Source organism: Xiphophorus maculatus, chromosome 2 (assembly GCF_002775205.1).
Source record: "Xiphophorus maculatus strain JP 163 A chromosome 2, X_maculatus-5.0-male, whole genome shotgun sequence".
Classification (NCBI taxonomy): domain Eukaryota; kingdom Metazoa; phylum Chordata; class Actinopteri; order Cyprinodontiformes; family Poeciliidae; genus Xiphophorus; species Xiphophorus maculatus.
Window position 1 is genome coordinate 21386871 of NC_036444.1, and position 20999 is coordinate 21407869.

The window sequence follows — 20999 nt, forward strand, 5'->3', positions numbered from 1 at the left end:
CAGAAAAATGTAGCACTTCTGAGACCCTCTGAAACCTGTGCACTGGTCACACGCTAAAGCCTACCTCAAACTGAAACTGCGTTTTGTTTCCAAACTGAGCTGCTGGGAGTGAGTGAGAGATTGTGCTATCATCTTTGGAAATGTAATTGTGCCCAGTCTGGGAATGTTCAACCAATTAGCCAAAAGTCAGTCATCAAACGTCAATCCATCACGAGACTGTGCCTTTGAGGCCGACAGGAAGCAGAGACGTGTGTGTGCTAATGTGTGCCGAGAGACAGAGATTGGCTGCTGAAGCTTGATGAAAGATGCTGTTTGGTCCTGATATCATCCCCTGTCACAATGGTGGGCAAGTGATGGATGGATGGATGATAAATGTAAAGGAAATACAGTTCATTGAATGTCTTCTAACTGTAGCGTAAGCATAGTCAGGAACTCCCAGCTTTTAAATTCTGTTCCTACTGCAAGGATAAATGATCTAATATTAAATCCACTATTCTTTTTTTAGCTTCATACTTTTCTTTTTTGCTATGAAAAACTGGAGCATGGCTCGTCAAAAGCCTGTATAAATGACACTGAATGCTTTCCTATAATTTGAGCAGAGGAAGATCACACAGTTCAAGGGTAATACAGACTCTGCAAGAACAGAGAAATGTAGTTTTCTCTCTCTCTCTCCTGGGGGTCCGAGAGCAAAATGACATCATTCTGTTCTTGCAGCTTGTTCCTGACACATATTCTGGGCAGTAGGGTTTTGTGTGGTGTTTGAAGGAAGAAAGTGGGTGAGAGAGACATATGAAGACTTCCCAGGAATCCTACACTCGAGTTCTTGGGAAGTATGAAATGTCCTGCATGTCTGCAGCTCTGGAAGAGAACACATTTGTTCTTGTGGAATATCTCCTGGCCTTTATTGGTGAACTGGTTAAAACAAACAAACAAACAAACAAAAAAACGTTCACTAAGCAGCTAGCTAGTAAGATTTCTTTTCTTTTCAAAGCCCAATAGATTTTTCCCAAGAAAAAACAGCAAAGGCTATTAATGAAAGGTTCTTCTGCAGAGACTTTATTAGAGGACTAAACAGTCTTTCTTCTGTTTTCTTATCTCATTTAGGAAAACCAGGGGGTCCTGCTCATGTTTCATCCACCAGGTTTCTAGCTGTGGCCCCACCAGGTGGTTCTCGCTTCAACACCATGCTGCACCTCGCCCTGCTCCTTCATCTTCTGGCCTTCTCGCTCGCAGGTTTCTATCAAAATTAAGTTTCAGGGGAAAAGCAAAAAAAAAAAAATCACAGAAAAAGTAAAAAAAAACAAAAAAACAAAGTGCTATAATGATCAAGCTTTTTTTGGGAAATTGAATTCTAAGTTTCTATTTGCTGTTGGCCATAATTAAAATCATAGGCAATAAACACATCGTTCTGTCTGTTATTGAGCTACCTAAAGTTTTTAATTTCTGAGATGATTTTTACTTTCTTTTTGAGTTGTCTCGTCTCAGAGGTGGTCATTGAAATTGCAGCTATGAATTTGGCTTTGACGAGACATAGAAATATGATGCCTGGATCAGAAGACGTTTTCACAGTTATAGTTGCCTCTTTAAATACTTTCGAGAAAGATGTAGAATTTCAAAGTATTTTGCTTATTTAGTTTCAGCTTGCTTTTTGCCCGTATCCCATCAAGTCAAAACATCCAACAACCAGCCATCTATTTGACCAAAGAAGAAAAAACATAGTGTCCTTCAGCAACTCCGCAAATAGGCTTATGAACGACTCTGTCAACAAAGCATGAAAATCCAACAGGTGGCTTGGATAGTCGCATACTTTTTTCTTCACAGCTGTCAGTTTATCCCTGAGCTGAAGATTGGGGAAGACAAAGTGTGAACAAGCAGCTGAAAAAGTGTTTGGTTTAGAAAATGAGATGCAGGGAGGGGATATGAATCAGGGAGTAATTTGAGCTGCGTGGAAACGAGGAAAATCTGATGTTAATGAAACAGAAAAGTTACTTTTTTTTAAGTTATGCTGTCATTTTCTTTGGTCAGTTTAAGGTAAATAAACATTCAATGGGTGACTAAGGAAGAATAAATAAAATAAGCTTGAAATGTCCAAATTAGCGAGATTGATTATATTCCCACTCCATAAGCAATTCACAATAATTTTAGACTTTTTTTCACATGAAACAATAAAAGACAAATGTGAATCTACAAGATTTGGCTCTTCTCTTGATTTTTAATCATGACTTTAATGCAGCACACTTCTTTTATATTTCTGATTACAACATAAAGACAGTACATTCTTCACTTCTTTTACATTTTTAGGAACTTAAAAAAAAATCACTGCTGCAGTAAGAAAGACAGCAGTCAGTCAGCTCACTCTGGTCTTCACTTTAGCGAGGGGACATCGGCTTGACATGTTTGTTTAGCCGCAGCATATACAAAGTGTGATGTGACATTAACGCTATGACAGCTTGGGAAATGTCAAGCTCACTCTACACTACAGACACAATATAAGGAGTGTGCATGTTTTCTGCGTTTGGTCCTTGGGAATAATTACGCTGCAACCTATTTGTCGTGTAACTCGCAGTAGAAGTCTTTAACATCACTCATCTTCCACAAAAGACAGAAACATTATAAATTGCATTTTTAATTTATGGTTTACAAATGTAATATTGTGTAGGCGGTTGGGAAGTTCTTAAGCCAAGTGTATGTGTATTTGCATCATTTTAAGTGTCGTTCTTTTATAAATGTAAAAGATCGGAGTCTTCTACTATACCAGTGCAGAATATTGATTTGATGATTAACATTGAATTCTCTGCTGCAGATTCACCAGAGCAAGGGACTGTACTGGACCCTTTGGAAGGTAAGACTAATAATCCTCCTCGCAATTTGCACTTTAATCTACTTCTAACCGTACCGTATATATTTTTTTAATTGTCATCCTAATTAAGGTCTGTGGTGTCTAACATATGACTCTTTTAGTGTCCTTCTTTCTGTGGGAAGATGCTGAGATATCCACTCACCTGTGAATGAACTTTCTCACTGTGGAGTGATAAACTTTAAATTGTTTGGAAAAAGACAACAGTTTTTTTTTTCTCTACTGTTAATGCTGGTATTACTTCCTCTTGGCATTGTGTTGCACACACCCGTCATGTTCAGAGTAACAAACCACTAAAACTCCTGATTTAGTACATGAAAGCTCACTTCCTTAGATAACCAGTTGTCTACCAGCACTTTACTGCTTTCCCCCATGTTAGATCCTAAAGCAGCACCCAGGATGTATTTCCAGTCAGGAACAGTTCCCTTTTACCATGAATAAATTACCGTACATGCAGCCATTCCTTTCAACAATCAACAGACTGTTTTTTTTTTCATTCAAAGCCTAGTGAATTATTTCTAGTAAACAGACTTCACTCTTCCCTACTGTTCATATGCAGAGAGGATTCACACACCCTAAAATCCTAAAACAATTTAGGTTTTCAAGATTTATGTTTAGCCAAAGAATGATTTTTAAATGTCATTTCCTCTCACCTTAATACCTGGAAGACAATAAAACATGTCTCTTAAAAAGTTAGTAAGCTGAGTAGCAACCAACTATCTTCTAATCTTTTATTTAATAAAAAAAAATCTTCATAAAAAAGTTTAAAGATTGGGCGTGCCGTGGTGGTGTAGCGGTTATCGCCACCCGTATTTGGAGGCCTTGAGTCCTCTACGCGGCCGTCCCGGGTTCGACTCCCGGACCCGACGACATTTGCCGCATGTCTTCCCCCCTCTCCTTCCCTGTTTCCTGTCAGCCTACTGTCATACAAGGGACACTAGAGCCCACAAAAAGACCCCCTGGAGTGGTAAAAAAAAAAAAAAAAGTTTGAAGACAATGTTAGTGTGTTTATAACATAAACTAGAACCCTTCTCACTTTGTTGTCTGTTTCAGTAGCGTAAGTAAACATATATGAAAATAGCTGCCTTACTATAAATTGGATTTTATAAACAAGTCACAATATATAAAGAAACAGAATTACGGTGTTATACCTTATTGGCATTCCTACTCCCTCATTTCAATTAACCATGTAGAAAAATGGCTGCATTTCGAGGTTTTCTTCCGCTGGGTTTACCGGTTTTAAAGAAAGCACAGGGCTGGAGTCTCCTCATGTTTTCTGTGATGAGGTGGCCTTGGAAGAAGCCGTTATTTATAGTGAAGCCTCTGGGTGTCGACAGAGCTCCTCTTTAAGTGTATTATAGCTAATATTTGTTTAGCTACAAGCATTATTCCTGTAGTTCTTGCATTAAAACCGAATATTTAAAAGAAAAAGCTTCAAATTTTGCTTGTTTATGTTCCTCATCATAGAATACTCTTTGAAACCAAGACTAGTAATATGTAAACTACTTATAGAGTTTATCACCACAGGGGATTAATAATTACAAACCCAGCAGAGGATATAGCTACACTGATAGCTAATAACATAACTGGATAATGATATTTTGTGGCTACATTGACTGCCCAGTATTAGGAGGATGTACTTAATAAAGTGGCTGAGGATTGTATGTTTATGATAGAATAATGAAAGAAAATATATTCATACAGTGCTATGACGTATGCAATATTTTTACGATGACAGTTATTTCAGCGTTCAGATGATGAATCTCGTCGTTATAGTGTAATAAACCACAGCACTGAAGATATCACCACATTTGAAACTAATTGAAAACAATTATTGCTGTTATTGTTCTGTGTTTGTGTGCAGATAATATTCTTCAAACAGGCAATATAATGGCCACAAACATGCTTTATCAAGACAATCTCATCTGAAAGAAACCACAGTTGTCTCAGAGTTGCCCAGAGACAGCACCAACTCTGTCTCTGGGCAAGACAGAATTGGTGCTGTCTTGCCCAACTCTGTTGAAGTTTATGAAGTTAACTTCAACAGAGCACGGACAAGGAAGGAGGTTGCTGTCATTAAAATACTTCATGACAGCTTGTTTAATTATGATTATATCTTAGACCATGCTAAGTTATTTGATGTTAAATATATTCAGCAAGCCACAAATATGGCAGCGGTTCGGACATGTAAAAGCCAAATGAGTAAAGAACCTGCTGTGGTCTCAGACTGACTCATTTGAGCTTTCTATGTTGCAAGCTGCACTCTGTGGAGGTTGCTGTGGATACTTGAGGAATAACTGCGACTGGGCAAGAGATGGGCCAAAAATAACACTTATTGATTCTCCTCAAATTACCAGAAGAAATGTGTAAAAATAAAATAACTAAATAAAATTTGCAGGAGCATGTCAGAAATCAATTGCATTCTGTAAATATGTACTTTAACTCCAAGATGTATCATCTCATTTTACATTGTTAATTTATTTTGTGTATTATTAAATGGGTATATCCATACAATTTCCAGCCTCAGTATGCATTACTTTTTCTGAAAAAAGAACAAAATGAATGCAATGTCATCAGGCTGAACTGGACGGAGAAAATAAGTTGAGTTGTTGCCTGGGAACAAGCTAAGATCCTGGATGTAGTCTAATTAGTTGATGGGATGAATGATTGTCCTCTTTGATGGTCTTCTTTGTTGCCTGCTCAAGCCCCACATTTGTTTCTTTTTCCTTTACCAGGAAGCATTGGTTGTGTTTTTCCTTTGTAGAACAAAATAAATATGATGCTTGGGATCTATTTTTGAATCATATCTCACTTTGACAGGCAGTAGCATTGGGCTTTTAAAGTTCCTGAGCCGTGGATGATCTCTGTGAGGTCTCGGTCAGATTTCCTAGGGTGCACCAAGCATACATTGTGATTACAAGTGAGCAACAGATTCTCCCAACGGTTCTGACGAGGCAGAAAAAATTTGCGTTGAGATTGCTATAATTCATGATTGTGTTGCCAGGGTGTATGAGTTGTGGGTGCTGCGTGGAGTCAGCTGGTTGTCACGGCATTAGCTTATCTGTGCTGTCTTGCCCATGGTCAAATATATGAGGCTTAGTCATTTTAGATATATATCACTGCTACTATTGCTACATTTGGCTGGACTTTCTCAAAGTAATATACTAGAATCACTTTGGTGCCATATTTGTACTGGATACAACAACATTTATTTCACAAAAACATAAATAAGCTATTCTCTTCCTGCTTTCCACCCAAAAAATTGGATTGGTATTTTCTGTGCCATCTGTGGTACGCGTCTCCAAATTGTGCAAATCAAAAATGTATTTGTTTGGCATTGTATTTGTGCTGAGGAGGGATTTGGAAGATAAAAATCAGGGAAAAGGAGAGAGGATGTAACTATGTGAAAATATCAGATGAGTATTTATTTGGTGCATGGCAGAGCACTTATGTCATGCTCTGCATTACGATACATTTGTGTTAAAACCTTAACCTTTAATTCTGCTAAGCTTTGTAATATATTTTTTTTCCTGTAACTGAAACTGATGGTGGAGGTTCAGAAACCTCCCACAGGAAAATTACACAGATTATCATAAAGCATTTTACTGACTCGTGCCTGATTTCTGAAGACACAAGGAGTTTTGGCTCTTTTACAATACAAAAGTGAACATCCATTGAGGACAATGATGTGGTTTTAGTTGTCAATGAATCATTTTATGCAAACTGATGCAGCATATTTGCACAGGAGTTGTGGTATGTTATGAGGCAGGTTATCACACAGACAGCACAACATACAGAGCCCTCCCTTAATATCAATAATACTAACCACAAAGCAGAATATTTCACACTATGATAGACTATTATTATCATAATCCATTGTGGACTGTTTATCACAATAAACAGTCCACAAATACATATAGCTACATGTTTTTGAAATTACAGCGATGCAGTGACTGAGTTTTCTTAACCAAAGCAAATAGGTTTCAGTCGATTTAGTACAAGTAGAATTATTAATTGTTATATAAACAGAATAATAAAGTGGATCATCCCTACAGGGACAATTTTGGTTTGTTATTATGCCTCATTACATGGCTCAGGGGTATGTGGGTAATTATTACTACATTGTGTCTGTTTTGCCTCAAGGACACAATATGCTATCTGTCCCACTTGGACTCTCAGTTGGTCATGCAAAAAAAAAAAAAAGAAATCATGCACAGATGTGAGAAATCATCCTGTGCACATAGAACAAATAAAAATTTAATTCACCAGAGAATTACACTGCTGTGGGATTTTAATAATCATGATTCCATGGGGATATTAAAACAAACTATGTGAACAAACTAATTTAGAAAGACACTTGACAATTAAACAAAGACATACTAAAATATTCAATAATAATGAATGTATGCTGCGTTAGTACTCAATGTCACTATGGAAAAAAACCTCTGAAAATAAACAAGTGCTGTATAAACTTCAATGCCATTGAGCTGCACAGGGCCGCCTGTGTTTGATAAAGAAGTATGTCCACTTCCAGCCGGCCCTGGTGACACACATTACACATTTGTTTTGCAGTTGTGGCATTCTCTGTTAGAGAGACTGTCCGGCTTCCTTTCTTTTTCTGTTAGGGGGACTCACAGTTGACTATTGTGTAATAATTACTCGCCTGTTAAGAAAGTCAAAGCCAAGTATCCACAGGCAAGAAACGCCAAAATAGGGAACAGAGGAAATCTTTGATGCAGGGTAAAAAAAGAGAAACGAAGAGACTCAGAGATTAGAGAAAAATAGGGTGATTGAAAGAGCTGTTGAAAAGAGATTTTCTCTGTTTTGTGGAAAGCTCTATTTTAGGAAGTAGAGTGGGAGGTTTTGAGAAAAAGAGTAGGATGATTTGAGATGTGTATATGCAATCCTGCAAATGCTTCTGGGAAGCCGCATTGAGCACTGTGATTCTTTAAGCTAAAGGTTAAAACTTGTTCCTATTTCCTAAGATAAATGTCTTTATGTGATTTCATGCTGTAGCGCATGCATTTTAGATTTTACACTGAGTGCAACATATTAACGTGTTGTTGAATCTTAATATCATGTGAGACCGCAGTATTTTTTTCAAATGAGTCGTCAAAGTTGGACTGTAAGACATATCAAAATTGGGGTTTAAAATAGAGACTAAGTAAATCAAGGAACATAAAACCCGTCAAACATCCAGTGACCAGTAACAGGGTGGGAACTGAAGCAATCAAGGAGCAAGCGACCTGCTGAACAGACTGATTACTAGAGTGGCAGCAGGTGAAAAAAATGGAACAGAACATGTGAAGGGCCGGGGACGGATCAGGAAGGCTGCAGGAAAACTAGGTACTATGACAGACCAGTCCACAACTTTATTACACTATCTTGCTTGCATGTTTATTTTTGTGAATAGTGCATTTCATTTCAAAGAAGTGAAATCCACATTTAATTGTCATTATCTTGTCACAGAATTATGTTTAAATGGTAAATGGACTGAACCTATGTAGCGCTTTTCCGATCATTTTGACCACTCAAAGCGTTTTACACTAGAGTCACATTCACCCATTCGTACTCACAAACGCTAACACATTTATACACAGATATGCAGATCGGTAGGCAATTTGGGGTTAAGTGCCTTGCCCAGGGGCACACCGACATGGGGCAGGAGGAAGCTGGAATTGAACTTACAACCTTCCGAACACAAGACAGAGCCACAATTTTGTTTATTTTTATGATGGCCGCTGTTGCATATGTGTATACATGTGCATTTGGAACACAGAGCATCTGTAGAGCACAGTATAAAATTAAATAATGTTGTTGTTGGTTCCTTTGTACTATATTTGCATCAAACTCGAATAAGTTGATACTTTGACTAGGCCACATTAAATGGTATTTATTTAAATTCCCTGTAGCTATTTACAGGTGGACTTGCTGTTGTGTTTTGTGTCATTATCCTGCAGCATAACCCATCTGTGCGTTGATGGCTGCTAGTGGCAGCTTGTGATTTTCTGATATGTCACTTACTTTGATTCTCATATGCTATTGAGTGCTTCAGTTTAGGGCATGATCGTGTTGCCTTTTGCAGTCATTTTGTTCTGTGGTCTGTTCTACACATTGTATGCACTTCCTTGTTGCCAATTTCCTGGCGTAAACAAATTGCTGATGACTGGGATTTACAACACTTAGCTTGAAAAACAAGGTTTTAGTTTACTTCATGTACAGTTTCTTTGGAAGTGATTACCTGATTAGGTCAGGTAATCATGCCTACTGTCTAATGAAATTGAACCAAAAAATAATTTTCAATGCTAATTCAGTGGGCACTTTTGTTTTCACAAATGGACAGGTTGGTTTTTTGTTGTTGTTTATTTTCCTCCATTATTTAAGTCATCGTTTGAAAGCTGCTTTATGGTTTTACTCTTCCTATAGTGATGTATACCTGTGATGTAGTGTTCACATCACAGGTGGAGAAAGTGACACACTTTTGATGGAGAACAACAAGAGTAAAGAGATCTTGGAGGGAAATTAGTTTTGGAACGCTGTTGATTGGATCTAACAAGCTTGGGTGATAAAGAAATAACAGGGTGAAGACTGGAAGAGTTGGAGACTCCCTCGAGCTTATAGGGAAAGTGAAACAAACTGGAGATAACGTTAAAGGACTTATGTGTGTCTCCAGGCAGTATATGTGGCCTGCTTTAACACCCTCGCCACCATCTGTCACATCCCACGTAACATGGAGAAGTCGCGAACGGCACCAGAGCTCATTACATTTCAACTGCTACTTCAACATTTTACCAAAAACCACCAATGCCATCAGGCTGTCTAACATTTATAATTTATATTTATGTGTTAAGAATTTATTCCACATTTTATATGGTTTCAGCTTAAGTCAACAGAAAATAGGGTCACAGTAGTCTCTTTGCTCTTCAGTGAGAGCTTTCAGTTTTTCCTTGCTCGCACTTCCTTCTTCTCTCTTGCTCCCCAAACACAGATTCTCACCTAATTTTAATCTTATCAACCGCTCAACGGCCCATTTTTAGCATTTTTTAATTTCGCTCACAGCCAGCAGTAATTCGGAGTCCTTGGGATTTCCATCAATGTCAAGCGCTCTTATGTGGCAGGCTGCCGTAGTGTTTGAGTGGAAGTTGATCCCGTCTTTCAATGTCTTTACGCGGACCGCCTGCTTGGCTGTTCAGAGTGTAACAAACTTCTTAATGTGACTGTCGATGTGTCCTCGTGCTTTTTAGGCTTATATGATTTTCAAGACCTTGAGCCCCTGACATCCAAGGCAGAAAAAGTAATTTAAATTGTAGATGTGCACCTAGACAGCCGGTTTCAGAGATTACTCAACATGCACGTCAAGAGCCAACACACGTTGGGCTATAGCAATATGTGCATGATTCTTCCCATGACTTGTCTTTAAATCCCCGTTCTTGTTTATTTTACTTTGATACTCTGATAACCTTACATAAAATCCAATCCTATCAGTTGCTCTGAGAACTCTTCTGACAAGTAAACAGTGTTATTTAATCTCAATATCTGCACACTGGTTGCGGTAAGTTTGTGAGGAAATGTTTCAGAACAAAGAATTGATTTAGATCAAGAGAATCTCACCAGAAAGGTGAAAAGTTTAAGCTGCAGTGATGTGGTTCAATGTACTGCATTGAATATAAATAAAAACAATGCTTGTCAGATTTAAATCTGTAAAAATGTTGAACTTGCATCATATTAATTCAATTTTGCACCAACTTAGTAAAATCCGTTGACGTTTATGGTTGTGATGTAACAGAAAGAATCAGTAGAAGTAGATTAGCAAGGCGCTACACGAGGTTCTTGTAGTCAGTCGATTCCTAGCATTGGCCTGGTTCCATGAACTAAAGCAGAGCAGCATATTACTGCCTGAAATAGCATATATCCCCCTTTGAGGTATCAGCTGTGCATTCTTAGACACAGAAACACAGGGGGGAATAACACCCATTTGCGCTCGCATTCATACACACGCATCCCATTTGCAATCCATTCAGCCACCTACACAGTCTTGATCTTTGAGAATAATCAGCGTTTGGGAACATTCTGCCTCATTGCCTATTCATGGCCCAGTATTGTGTTTATGTCTTATTCATGCCACTGCTCGGGATGTCTGTCTCCTTTAATGAGTAATTGGGGGTGATTGCATGTGTGTGTTGCTATTGCAAATGCCAGATTGAACAAAAAGATAAATAAAAAAAGGCGTTCTCATGAAGTGGGCTCTTGCACATCTGCAACACACAGCTAAACATTACGCAAGATTTAATAGTTGCTGGGATAATTTCTGTTTTTCCAATCAAACTTAGTGACTGAACTTCCTGATCTTACCAGCTTGCAAATCTACTTCATACCATTTTTCGTCCTACTCTGCCTTGTTTCTTTTCAGCAGATGATGCCACAGGTTTCGGCCCGGTGTTTGAGGAGCAGCCGGTGGACACTATCTACCCCGAGGAGGCACCCGAGGCCAGAATTGTCATGACCTGCCAGGCGAGAGCCAATCCACCTGCCACATACAGGTAATGTTTCCATAAACCCAACCTCATTACTATGCACTTTAAATTTCACCTCCGTTGTTTCAGGGTCTGTCTGTAAAATGCTGGCTGGCATACTTTTTTTTCTGAATAATTATTAATATACCAGTAGATGAAGATTTATGTTTGAAGTCATCTTATAATTTTACCAGCAAGTAAACTGAGATACAACTGGTCAACAAATTCTTACTTTTTAAAAAAGTTGTTTTCAAAGTTTAAAGAAAACTTTTTTGCAAAATATAGCAAAAAGGTTTGCTCTACTTTTGCTATGTAGCAAAAGTTATATTGCAAAATATAGGTTTAGCAATATTTTAGTTTTGATAAATATAGCAAAAAATGTGGCAGACGGAGCACAAGAGAGAAACCCATTGATGGAAATAGAAGGTGTGGCATGTCTGTGTTCCAGAAGAGTTTGACAAAAAACCGTAAGACCTGTCTCAATGATAGTCATAATTTCTTAAAGTAGAAATACGTGGCTACGTTTTGATGCATAAATTATGTCTGTACAGTTAAATATGTATGAACAGCATCACTTTGTATGTCGAAAAGCATGAAAAGTTAAAAAAATGTCAGTTATTAGAGTGTAATTGACAACAGTTAGAGAATTCCACCATAGGATATAATATATGACAAACCTATATATATATATATATATACATATATATATATAAACCTGAAAACAATCAAAAATCTACATAAAACTTAAATCGCAATCGTGGAAAAACCGTAAGAGATATTCAAAAGCCTGACAATTTGAAGATAGTTTACAGTCTTGTGACTTCTTTAAGAGTTGAATGGAGTTTCTATGTTGAAGTGGAAGTAGTAAGCAGTGAAAAAGCAGAAGATTTTGGCAAAATTTTGTGGAATTTTATACTATTTCACTGTATTTCATTGGTGGCTGAAATTAGCACAAAAGCGCAAATATTTCAAAAAGTACAATGGTAAAATTTAGAAAAAGATATAGCAGAAAACTCCAGAAGAAGCAGAACGTTTTGATATATGAAATAGTAAAATTGCTTAAAGTTAGCAGAAGTAGTTAAAGACCCAAAAACATAAACAGGATAAACAAGTATACTCACCCAGGTTGCTTTCCACGCAGATGGAAGCTGAACAACACGGATGTTGACCTGAGCAAACCTGGCAGCAGCTACAGTTTATCGGGAGGCAACCTGATTATCAGCAACCCCGTTAGATCGGAACACGTGGGGAAATACTCCTGCTTGGCTACCAACATGTACGGCACGGTCGTCAGCCAAGAGGCGTCTGTCCAGTTCGGATGTGAGTTGTTTGGATTGGAGTTAGACATTTCTGTAGGCAGCAATGTGCGGTGCCATCCAGATGTTGAACAGCTTCCCCAGAGTTGTTAATTCATGCATAACATGCATATGAAATATGTAGCAACATTTCATTAGGAAGTTCATGTTCAGACAAGCCTTATGTTTAGTGTGTAATGATAACATTTAGATACGCGGGAGTCTCCGATTCATGTAAAACGATGATCTTGTTTCCGTCTCTCAGATCTCGATCTTTTTTCACCGGAAGAGAGGCAGGCAGTGCATGTTAAGGAGGGCCAGGGGGCCGTTCTGCTCTGCGCCCCCCCTCCACATTATCCAGGTAAATAAGCATGCGATACCAGAGTCTACTTCTCTGATGAAAGGATTTTCCTAATTTGGTCAAATCTGGAACTAATCAGACTAATGCCCCCTGAAAAAAATGTATGGAAGTGGTGCTAGAACCATGAACTATATGTGGAGCTCTGTCCTGGGAGGGACAAGGGACATTTATTCTTGGTAAAATATTAACAGGATGTTTGAACTCCACTAAATAAAGATGCATATTTGTGTTTGCAAACACATTTGTATTTTCAAACACAGTACCTCATGACATACATATCAGTGTGTTTTGGCAAGCTTAACATGTGTGACATCAGCAATCCTGTTTATTTCCTTATCTAAAAATAAAAGCTACTCTGTAAACAAAGAAACCTCCAATTTACTATAAAATACTAGCAGCTGTGGTTGCCAGAACTTTACCATATTTATATGGTAAAATGTTATTTTACTTTTATTTTTAGATAATGAAATGAATAGGTTAGCTAGGTGAATTAGAAATGGGGTTTTTTGTTGTTGTTTTTTACAGTGTATAAGAAATCATAATTAAAAACATTAAAATAAGTCATAGTCATGTGGGGGATTTTAGCCAGTAAGATTAGAATATTTTTTAGCCTTTTGTTTCTGAAATTTAAAGTAAAACAACCAGATGTATTAGTTGTTTTTATTTGTAGCTGGATTTCTTTTATTACACCGTGGAGTCAGAATCAGTCCCATTCATTTAAAACACAGTTTAGTTACACATTTCCACAAAGTTTAGTCTGACTTTCTTTATCCTTTAAACCAGTGGTGCCCAAAGTCGGTCCTCGAGGGCCGGCATCCTGCTCGTTTTAGTTCTCTCCCTGGTGGTAGCATCAATCTTTGCAGCATGTCAATGTTCTTCTTAGCCCCTCTAATGAGCCATCATTGGATCCAGGTGTGTTAAACCAGGGAGAGAACTGAAACATGCAGGATGCCGGCCCTCGAGGACCGACTGCAAACCATAACCACTATGAGATTAATACTGAATTGCACTCATTTCTTTGTAAATTGCTTTCTGGATTCTACCTGCGAGGAAATTTGCATCCCCAGAAACATGAATACTTTGCCAGTCGGATGTAATTTAGGCAAAGGATCTGGTTTGAGACCCAACAGTGTAACCTCACATCTGTGGTCTGGGTAAAATAAAAGTCTCCGGTGTTGTCCAACCATTTCTTTTTCAGTGACTGTTGCCAACACATTTTCCGTTGGATGGGTAATAAGTTTTGGTCTTACCATTTATGCAAACAGTTTTTTTTTTATGTCATCCAGCCATGCAGATTGTCCCCAAATAGTAGAGACTTTGCCCAACTGGAAATTGTGAGTAAAATCTGGCCAAAAAAAACAACTTTCCAGTGCATCCTGAGCTTTAGTTGTTGTTTCCAGTCTCTTAATGTGGCTGACCAAACTGTTTCCCTCTTTCATTAGCAATGCTAATGTAACCGTAACCATTCGCTAAATAAAACGGCACTGACATTTATGATATTCATTCTGAATGCTAGTCTATAGCCATACATTTATTATGGAATTACCAACTCAAACAGCATCATAGTTACTACAACAAGCAGGGCTTCCCCACAGCTCCCTCCGTTAAGCCTTTCAGCTGAAAGAATCCTGCAAATCCATCTGCAAGGTCAAAACACAAAACATGCGTGAATTATAATTACTCTCAGCACGGCATAGCTGTTCATGACTATTCATACGTTTCATATAGTTGAGCCCATGCTCGTATCCAGATTCCTCGTCTGTTTCCATAGACGTTGCCTTGAGTCCGAACCGTTGATTGACAGGCAGCATTTCAACGTGTGTCTCTCGCTCTCTCGCTGTGTAGGCGAGCTGTCGTTTCGATGGATCCTCAATGAATTCCCCACTTTCATCCCACTGGACAAGCGGCGCTTTGTCTCCCAGATAACCGGCAACCTTTACATCTCCAAGGTGGAATCGTCGGACAGGGGCAACTATTCCTGCTTCACGTCCAGCCCATCCATCTCCAAGAGCGTGTTTTCCAAATTTATTCCCCTAAAGCCTCTTGCTGAACGTTAGTACTTTTTTTTGTCTTTAATTAATTATTGTGTTGTCTTTATTATTACTTACACTCTAAGAGAGTGTCAATGTAAAAACATTGTCGGCTTGGGGGGAAAAAAGGAGCAACTTATTAATAAGTTTTCTTTAATAGAGTCCAGTACATCTTACAGTTTTTTTGACATGTTGAAGCACGAAATGAGCACACAGCCACTCCACAGTTATTTTATTCAGATTTTCTTCAAGGATGCTCTAAAATCCTCAGGAAGCTCCATGTTTAATCACAGAAGTGCATTTTCAAAAAAAAAATAGTGGTTTGAATACAAAGAATATTTAGCTTAGGTAAACTAAAGGCGTAAAAAAAAAAAAAAACATAATACATCTTCCATCCCTTTAATTTAAGTATGGTTAATTTTTGTGGCATGTGTTTGTACCTGTTGCTTTTCGGTTTAGGTTCCATCAGAAAATATCCTGCTGACCTCAGTGTAAAGTTCCCACACTCCACTGCATTGGTGGGACAGGACATCATCTTGGAATGCTTTGCATTGGGGAAGTAAGTGAGAAAGGTTTGACATTTCCTGTTTGCTTGAATGCATGAAGGAATTGTATGTTTAAGGTAAGGCTTATAGCAAAATGCAATCAGCTATTGCTTCATCTTCTTCTTGAACCCGCTTTAATGACTTCTGCAGCGCACGTTTGAATGGGATAATACAGTGTGGAAATGGCACGGGGAATATTTTCTCCTGCATTGACTGAAAAGCTGGGCTGAGTCGAGGAGTGGATGAGTGGAATGAGCTAAAATACAAATTAAACGTAGACCTGTTAGCGGGTTAAGGCTGGAGCAAAGGGCCACAATCTACAACAACAAAGGAATGGGACATTGATGTGTTAGGGCTAGGAATATGCAGTAAGTCTTAAACACTGATGTTCATAGATGGTCCCTATTCAGTCTACCTGGCTTTAAGATATTTTGCAAACTAACGTGAGTACAAGTTCAGTCTGTAGTTGTGTAAAAGACGTGTAGAAATAAATGGAACCAAACCAAAGTTTTGAATATGAGGGTGTTAAATGTATGACTTGTGAAATATGGAGATTTTAAAGCTCAACTAAATAATTGTGCTCTTATTTCTAGAATAAGAACACCAGTACAGATACGTTGATATAGTCTGAGTTTTAAAACAAACTTTTGTAGGAGCCGCGATGAAATCAATGTGTGCCGCTCTTTAGATTTTTGTGCACAAAAATCTATATATCATTTTACCTCCACCTAACAATTACTCTCTAAAACTGACATATAATGTTCTAATGTGAATACGTGTGGCAAATGTTTTACTTTTGCAAAGCAGAGCATGTGTTACAAGCTGAATCCTGTCTGGTGTGTGACTTTGCTTCATCTCCCTGTGCCTCCCAGCCCCGTACCTGAGATTCACTGGAGGAGGAAGGGCAAAATTTTACCACATAATCATGAGGTGCGGATGGCAGGTGCTCAGCTGTTCATCCCAAATGTCCAATTCAATGACAGCGGCGTCTATATTTGTGAAGCGGCTAACCACAAGGGAAAGGACTCTCACCATGCTAACGTATCTGTGGAGGGTAAGAGGAATGTTGAATGACATGTCAGCCCTCAGCATTGAAAGCTAAAACACACTTTCAATAAATTGAAAAGTCCCTATCCAGTGAGTTAATTGTCTGTAGACTTCTTTAACTCTTAACTGCTCTCATTGCAGCACATCCAGAGTGGGTGGAGCACATTGTCAACACAGAGAAAGACCTGTTCAGCGAATACACCATGTCTTGCATTGCCAAAGGTGTTCCGAAACCTCAAATCCGCTGGTTGAAAAATGGAGAACCGGTAAAATTCTGGCATGGAAATCTTTGTTGTTCTATTTGTAGTATAGTAAGCATCCTTTGTGTAGTTCCTCTGAGTTGTGTGTGCAGCCATGTGTTGTTAATGTAGTTCAGAGAACATGTGTGTACATCATGACAGAGGAAAGTACTTGTTGTTAATCAGCTGTTGTGCAACGCTTCCCCAGAAACGGCTGTCGTCAGCCTGAGATCCCCCACGGGAACAGCAGCTAGTGACAGAAAATGTGCAAAGAAATATTAAGATGTGCTGTATCAAAATACATAATGTAAAATGCTGGGTAGAGAAGGCATGTAAGTGTGGAGCATTTACTTTTTCATCAAGTTGTTCTAGATGTCATTTCTACTGCTTAAATTGGATGAAAATAGTCTAACTTCTCTATTCTTTCCTACAGCTTGATGGGACCGAGTTGAGATTCAGCAGGCTGACATCAGACGATGCGGGAATGTACCAGTGCATAGCAGAGAATCGCCACGGAGTCATTTATGCCAACGCAGAGCTAAGAGTGTTTTGTGAGTCAAACCCTGGCACAAGTTGTTGCTTCAGAAACTGCTGTGCTAAAATGTAGAGGACTACATTCTAAAATCTGCTGAGCTAAGAATGGTTTGGGTTTTTTTTTTTTTCCGCTAACCCCGTCCTGATCTACCAGAACAGGATGGGTTATAGGTAGATCAGTTCTACTGGGTTAAGTCTGCAACATGAAATACCTGGTTGAAGTCACTGCTATTGGACATTAGGGCTTAATCAGGTTGATAATCAGGTTGATAATCAGGTTGCGTCCCGATAATCTTCTGGAGGTTCAGGTCGTGTCCTGGACGAGTTTTATTTTTACTTTAATTTTGCATTAAAAATTAATTATTATAAATGCATAAAAAGGTCATAATGTCACAGAAGAATTTACTTCACAAGCAAGTGAATTGGGAGAACAAAATTCATACCTAATGTATTATACTGTTTAAAATATTGCCTTTCTAGCATGTCGACGTTATGACTATTTCTGTGGTCAAAACAAAAATGCTAAACATAGAGGATATGGACTTGAATGACACAATATTCTTACCTCATAGGATTTAATATGATTCTGTATTAGAAGTGTAGTGTTTATGGCAAATTTGGACCATTCTTTCTTCCGGAAGTTCATTTTTAGGTCAGACATTGATGTTGGACAAGAGGTTCAAGAGGTTGAAGCTTTGTGAAGACCAAATTTTTCTATGCCAAACTGGTATATCTATGTCTTTATAGACCTTGCTTTGTGCTCAGATGCCTACTCATGTTGGAACAGGAAGGTGATATTTTCAAAACTGTTCTCACAAAGTTGGGAGGATGAAAATTTCCAAAATGTCTTATGTGGAAGCAGTAAATAAGGGACAAGCCCTACTGTCAAGAAGGATGACTTCCCTTCATAGTCACTTCTCTGGGATTCCAACTTAAAAAGGACAATCCCCCCTAAAAAAATAAAACACCGGGACACATTTTTCCACCAAATGGTCGATTAGAATCACCAGACTTTCATCTACCAATCATAACTCCAGCTTTTGGGTTAAAATAAGAACTCAGCAGTTTTTTGTGCAGAAATTGTGCTTAGTAGGACATATTGACTCTTGGAGTAGTGTATATACAGCTAGTTTGGGAAGATTCATAAATTCTGTCATCCACAGTTGGGGCTCCAAAGTTTCCCCATAACCATGTAAGAAGAGTGCTGGCACCAAAAAATGGCCGGGTGGTTATTGAATGCAAAGCCAAAGCCGCCCCAAAGCCCACCATAACCTGGAGCAAAGACACGGAGCTGCTCTCCAACTCCTCCAGGTCAGTCGTCCCTTAGTAAGACTGAAACACTCGCTTTGTTCTCACTCAAATGAGTGAACATTTGATGTGTTTTTTTTCACTAAAAATACATTTGAATAACAATCTAATGAATATGAATAAATAAATATTCATATTCAGTTATTTCTATTCATATTATTCAGTCTGGTTTGTAAAGGTTGAGTTGTCCTTTGTTGTTTCTAATGCCAATATTATTCAGCTGCGTACCGTCATCTGTCATTTAGACACATCTGGGCTGCAAGGACCAGAATCTGTCATTCTGCTTTGAAGGCAAGCTAAAGTTCCCAGAGAAACGCTTTACAAAATGTTGATCTAAATAAGCTTCAAATCTATGAGACCCACAATAATCGGAGGAAAAGTCTTAAATGTTTTTGATTGCTGAGCAGAGCTGCTCTGTCTGTCATTGGCTGACGTTAAGCTCGTAACGCAGCACCGTTTGGGCAGAGTAAAGCCCCATCTCATGCTCTTCACTTGGCAAACAAGTGTAATCTGAGTGCAGTGAGACGCCCCCCACAGGACCCCCAATTCTGATCTCTGATGCTACTCCCTAACCCGCCCACCCCCGAGTCCCAATGCTGACACTCACATATTGTGGAGGAGGAGCAGCAAGTCATTTACTATGCAGCATATGCACATTAATTCTCTCTACGGCTTCTGTCTGAGCAGGAGAGGGTGTGCGGGGGTAATGGGGATGGGAGTGGGCTTCTGGCATGCCTTCCGTCATGCATGAATATGAGCGCAGAAAAAACTAATCCGTATCTTACTTTTGAAGCAAAGTGAGGCGGCTTCTTGCAGAGTTGTGCACATAGTTGTTTTTCTCATGAAAACTAACAGTGATATTGAATATTTTCACTATTTTTCATCATCCCCTAGTCCGTGGAATACCAAACAGTGCACTTTTGACCTTTTAAAATTTCTGGAATCTTCAGTGTGTGAATATTTGGCCTGCTCCCTCCTCAGGATGTTCATCTGGGAGGATGGCAGCCTGGAGATCCTTAATGTGACGCCCCAAGATGAGGGAAGGTACACCTGTTTTGCGGAGAACGACTGGGGAAAGGCCAACAGCACGCGCCCTCTGGTGGTCACAGGCAAGTTGCAGCCAATCTCAAACAAAGCTTAAAACAAGCAGCCCTCGGTTACCATTGATGCTTCTTGGACGGTGGAGTTTGCTTTGACGGATCCCAATGTTAGCTGGCAATCAATCTCGTCTTTCTCAGTTCTACCAAAGAGGGCCGACCTCCAAATGTCAACTGATGTTAAATAACGGCCCACAGAGCAAAGTGACAGGATACAGGCTTCTGCTGGATATTCACTCATTCCCCCAAGGCCAGATTCATGAGGGAGTTGCTTTGGATCCAATGTTCACAGACAGGGGATTAGGCCTTGCAGTTCTTTGAGAGAAAAACACGAGTTCTTGGTTCAAGATCAGCCAAGTAATAAGTGAAAATGAAAGACTGTAGTTATTTTACCTGTCATTTATATAATTTGAGCTGTGAAGCATCTACTTTGTTCACAGTTGAGATTCAGTGTTCCTGCATACAAAGCTCTTTTCTGCCCTCTCCTGGAAATTTGTGTTTATTGCACTTCAAAAAACATAAAGTTCATACATGTAAATTACTTGTTTTTTGTGTTTGTTCTGCAAACCTTTTATCATGTAAATAATTAATATTATTTATTAATTGTAGTTATCGAAGGTGCCGTCTTCGATGCCTTGTTCCACAAGTACTCATTTGTAGCTTGTGTTGGCACTAAAATTGTCAGAAATCAAGCTAATTTACTTTGTAAAATGTTTTATTACACAACATCTGTTCGATAGATATGTGTGGTTGGGGGAAAAATACTGAAATGTGTAATATAAATGTTTATAGATAGGAATGGAAAGGGCTATCAGACAAGCATCCTGCCACATGCATGTTTATGGGGTTTAATTGATGCAGCTTCCCATTCTGTAATATTTAGGTGGACAGTCACCAAAAATAAAATTAATCAAAATATATTAAGAGGAACAGTTTTGCATCAAAATGTAAAACATTAAATAGATCAGATTTTTTTTAAAGTGGTAAGAAGCAGTAAACATCTTACCTGCATTAGATTTTGTTTGTGAAATTTTAGAGAATTGTGATTATTAATATAACAAGGAAAGTGATGAGAAAATCAGATAACTCCTTTTTTTTAAAGATGTATCATTGTTCAATGGGAGTACAGACAGTATTTTTTCTTACTGAATTCTGCTGTACAGACAGCAGAAT

At 38.6% G+C, this 20999-nt stretch overlaps 1 protein-coding gene across 3 annotated transcripts in view; it reads left to right on the forward strand.

Annotated features, from left to right (window-relative positions):
- LOC102237329 (contactin-1a-like) overlaps nucleotides 1-20999 on the forward strand; it is a 70900-nt gene that overhangs the window by 36116 nt on the left and 13785 nt on the right. For 2 of the 3 annotated variants that reach the window (XM_023352718.1, XM_023352722.1), the window contains 12 exons: nucleotides 1105-1233; nucleotides 2804-2842; nucleotides 11268-11397; nucleotides 12512-12690; nucleotides 12931-13026; nucleotides 14872-15078; nucleotides 15516-15615; nucleotides 16474-16655; nucleotides 16790-16914; nucleotides 17321-17438; nucleotides 18585-18732; nucleotides 19711-19838. In XM_023352718.1, coding sequence (XP_023208486.1) covers nucleotides 1185-1233; nucleotides 2804-2842; nucleotides 11268-11397; nucleotides 12512-12690; nucleotides 12931-13026; nucleotides 14872-15078; nucleotides 15516-15615; nucleotides 16474-16655; nucleotides 16790-16914; nucleotides 17321-17438; nucleotides 18585-18732; nucleotides 19711-19838 — 1501 coding nt within the window. In that variant the 5' untranslated portion in view covers nucleotides 1105-1184. The remainder of the gene's footprint in view (nucleotides 1-1104; nucleotides 1234-2803; nucleotides 2843-11267; nucleotides 11398-12511; nucleotides 12691-12930; nucleotides 13027-14871; nucleotides 15079-15515; nucleotides 15616-16473; nucleotides 16656-16789; nucleotides 16915-17320; nucleotides 17439-18584; nucleotides 18733-19710; nucleotides 19839-20999) is intronic. The other variant, XM_023352731.1, reaches the window with a different exon arrangement.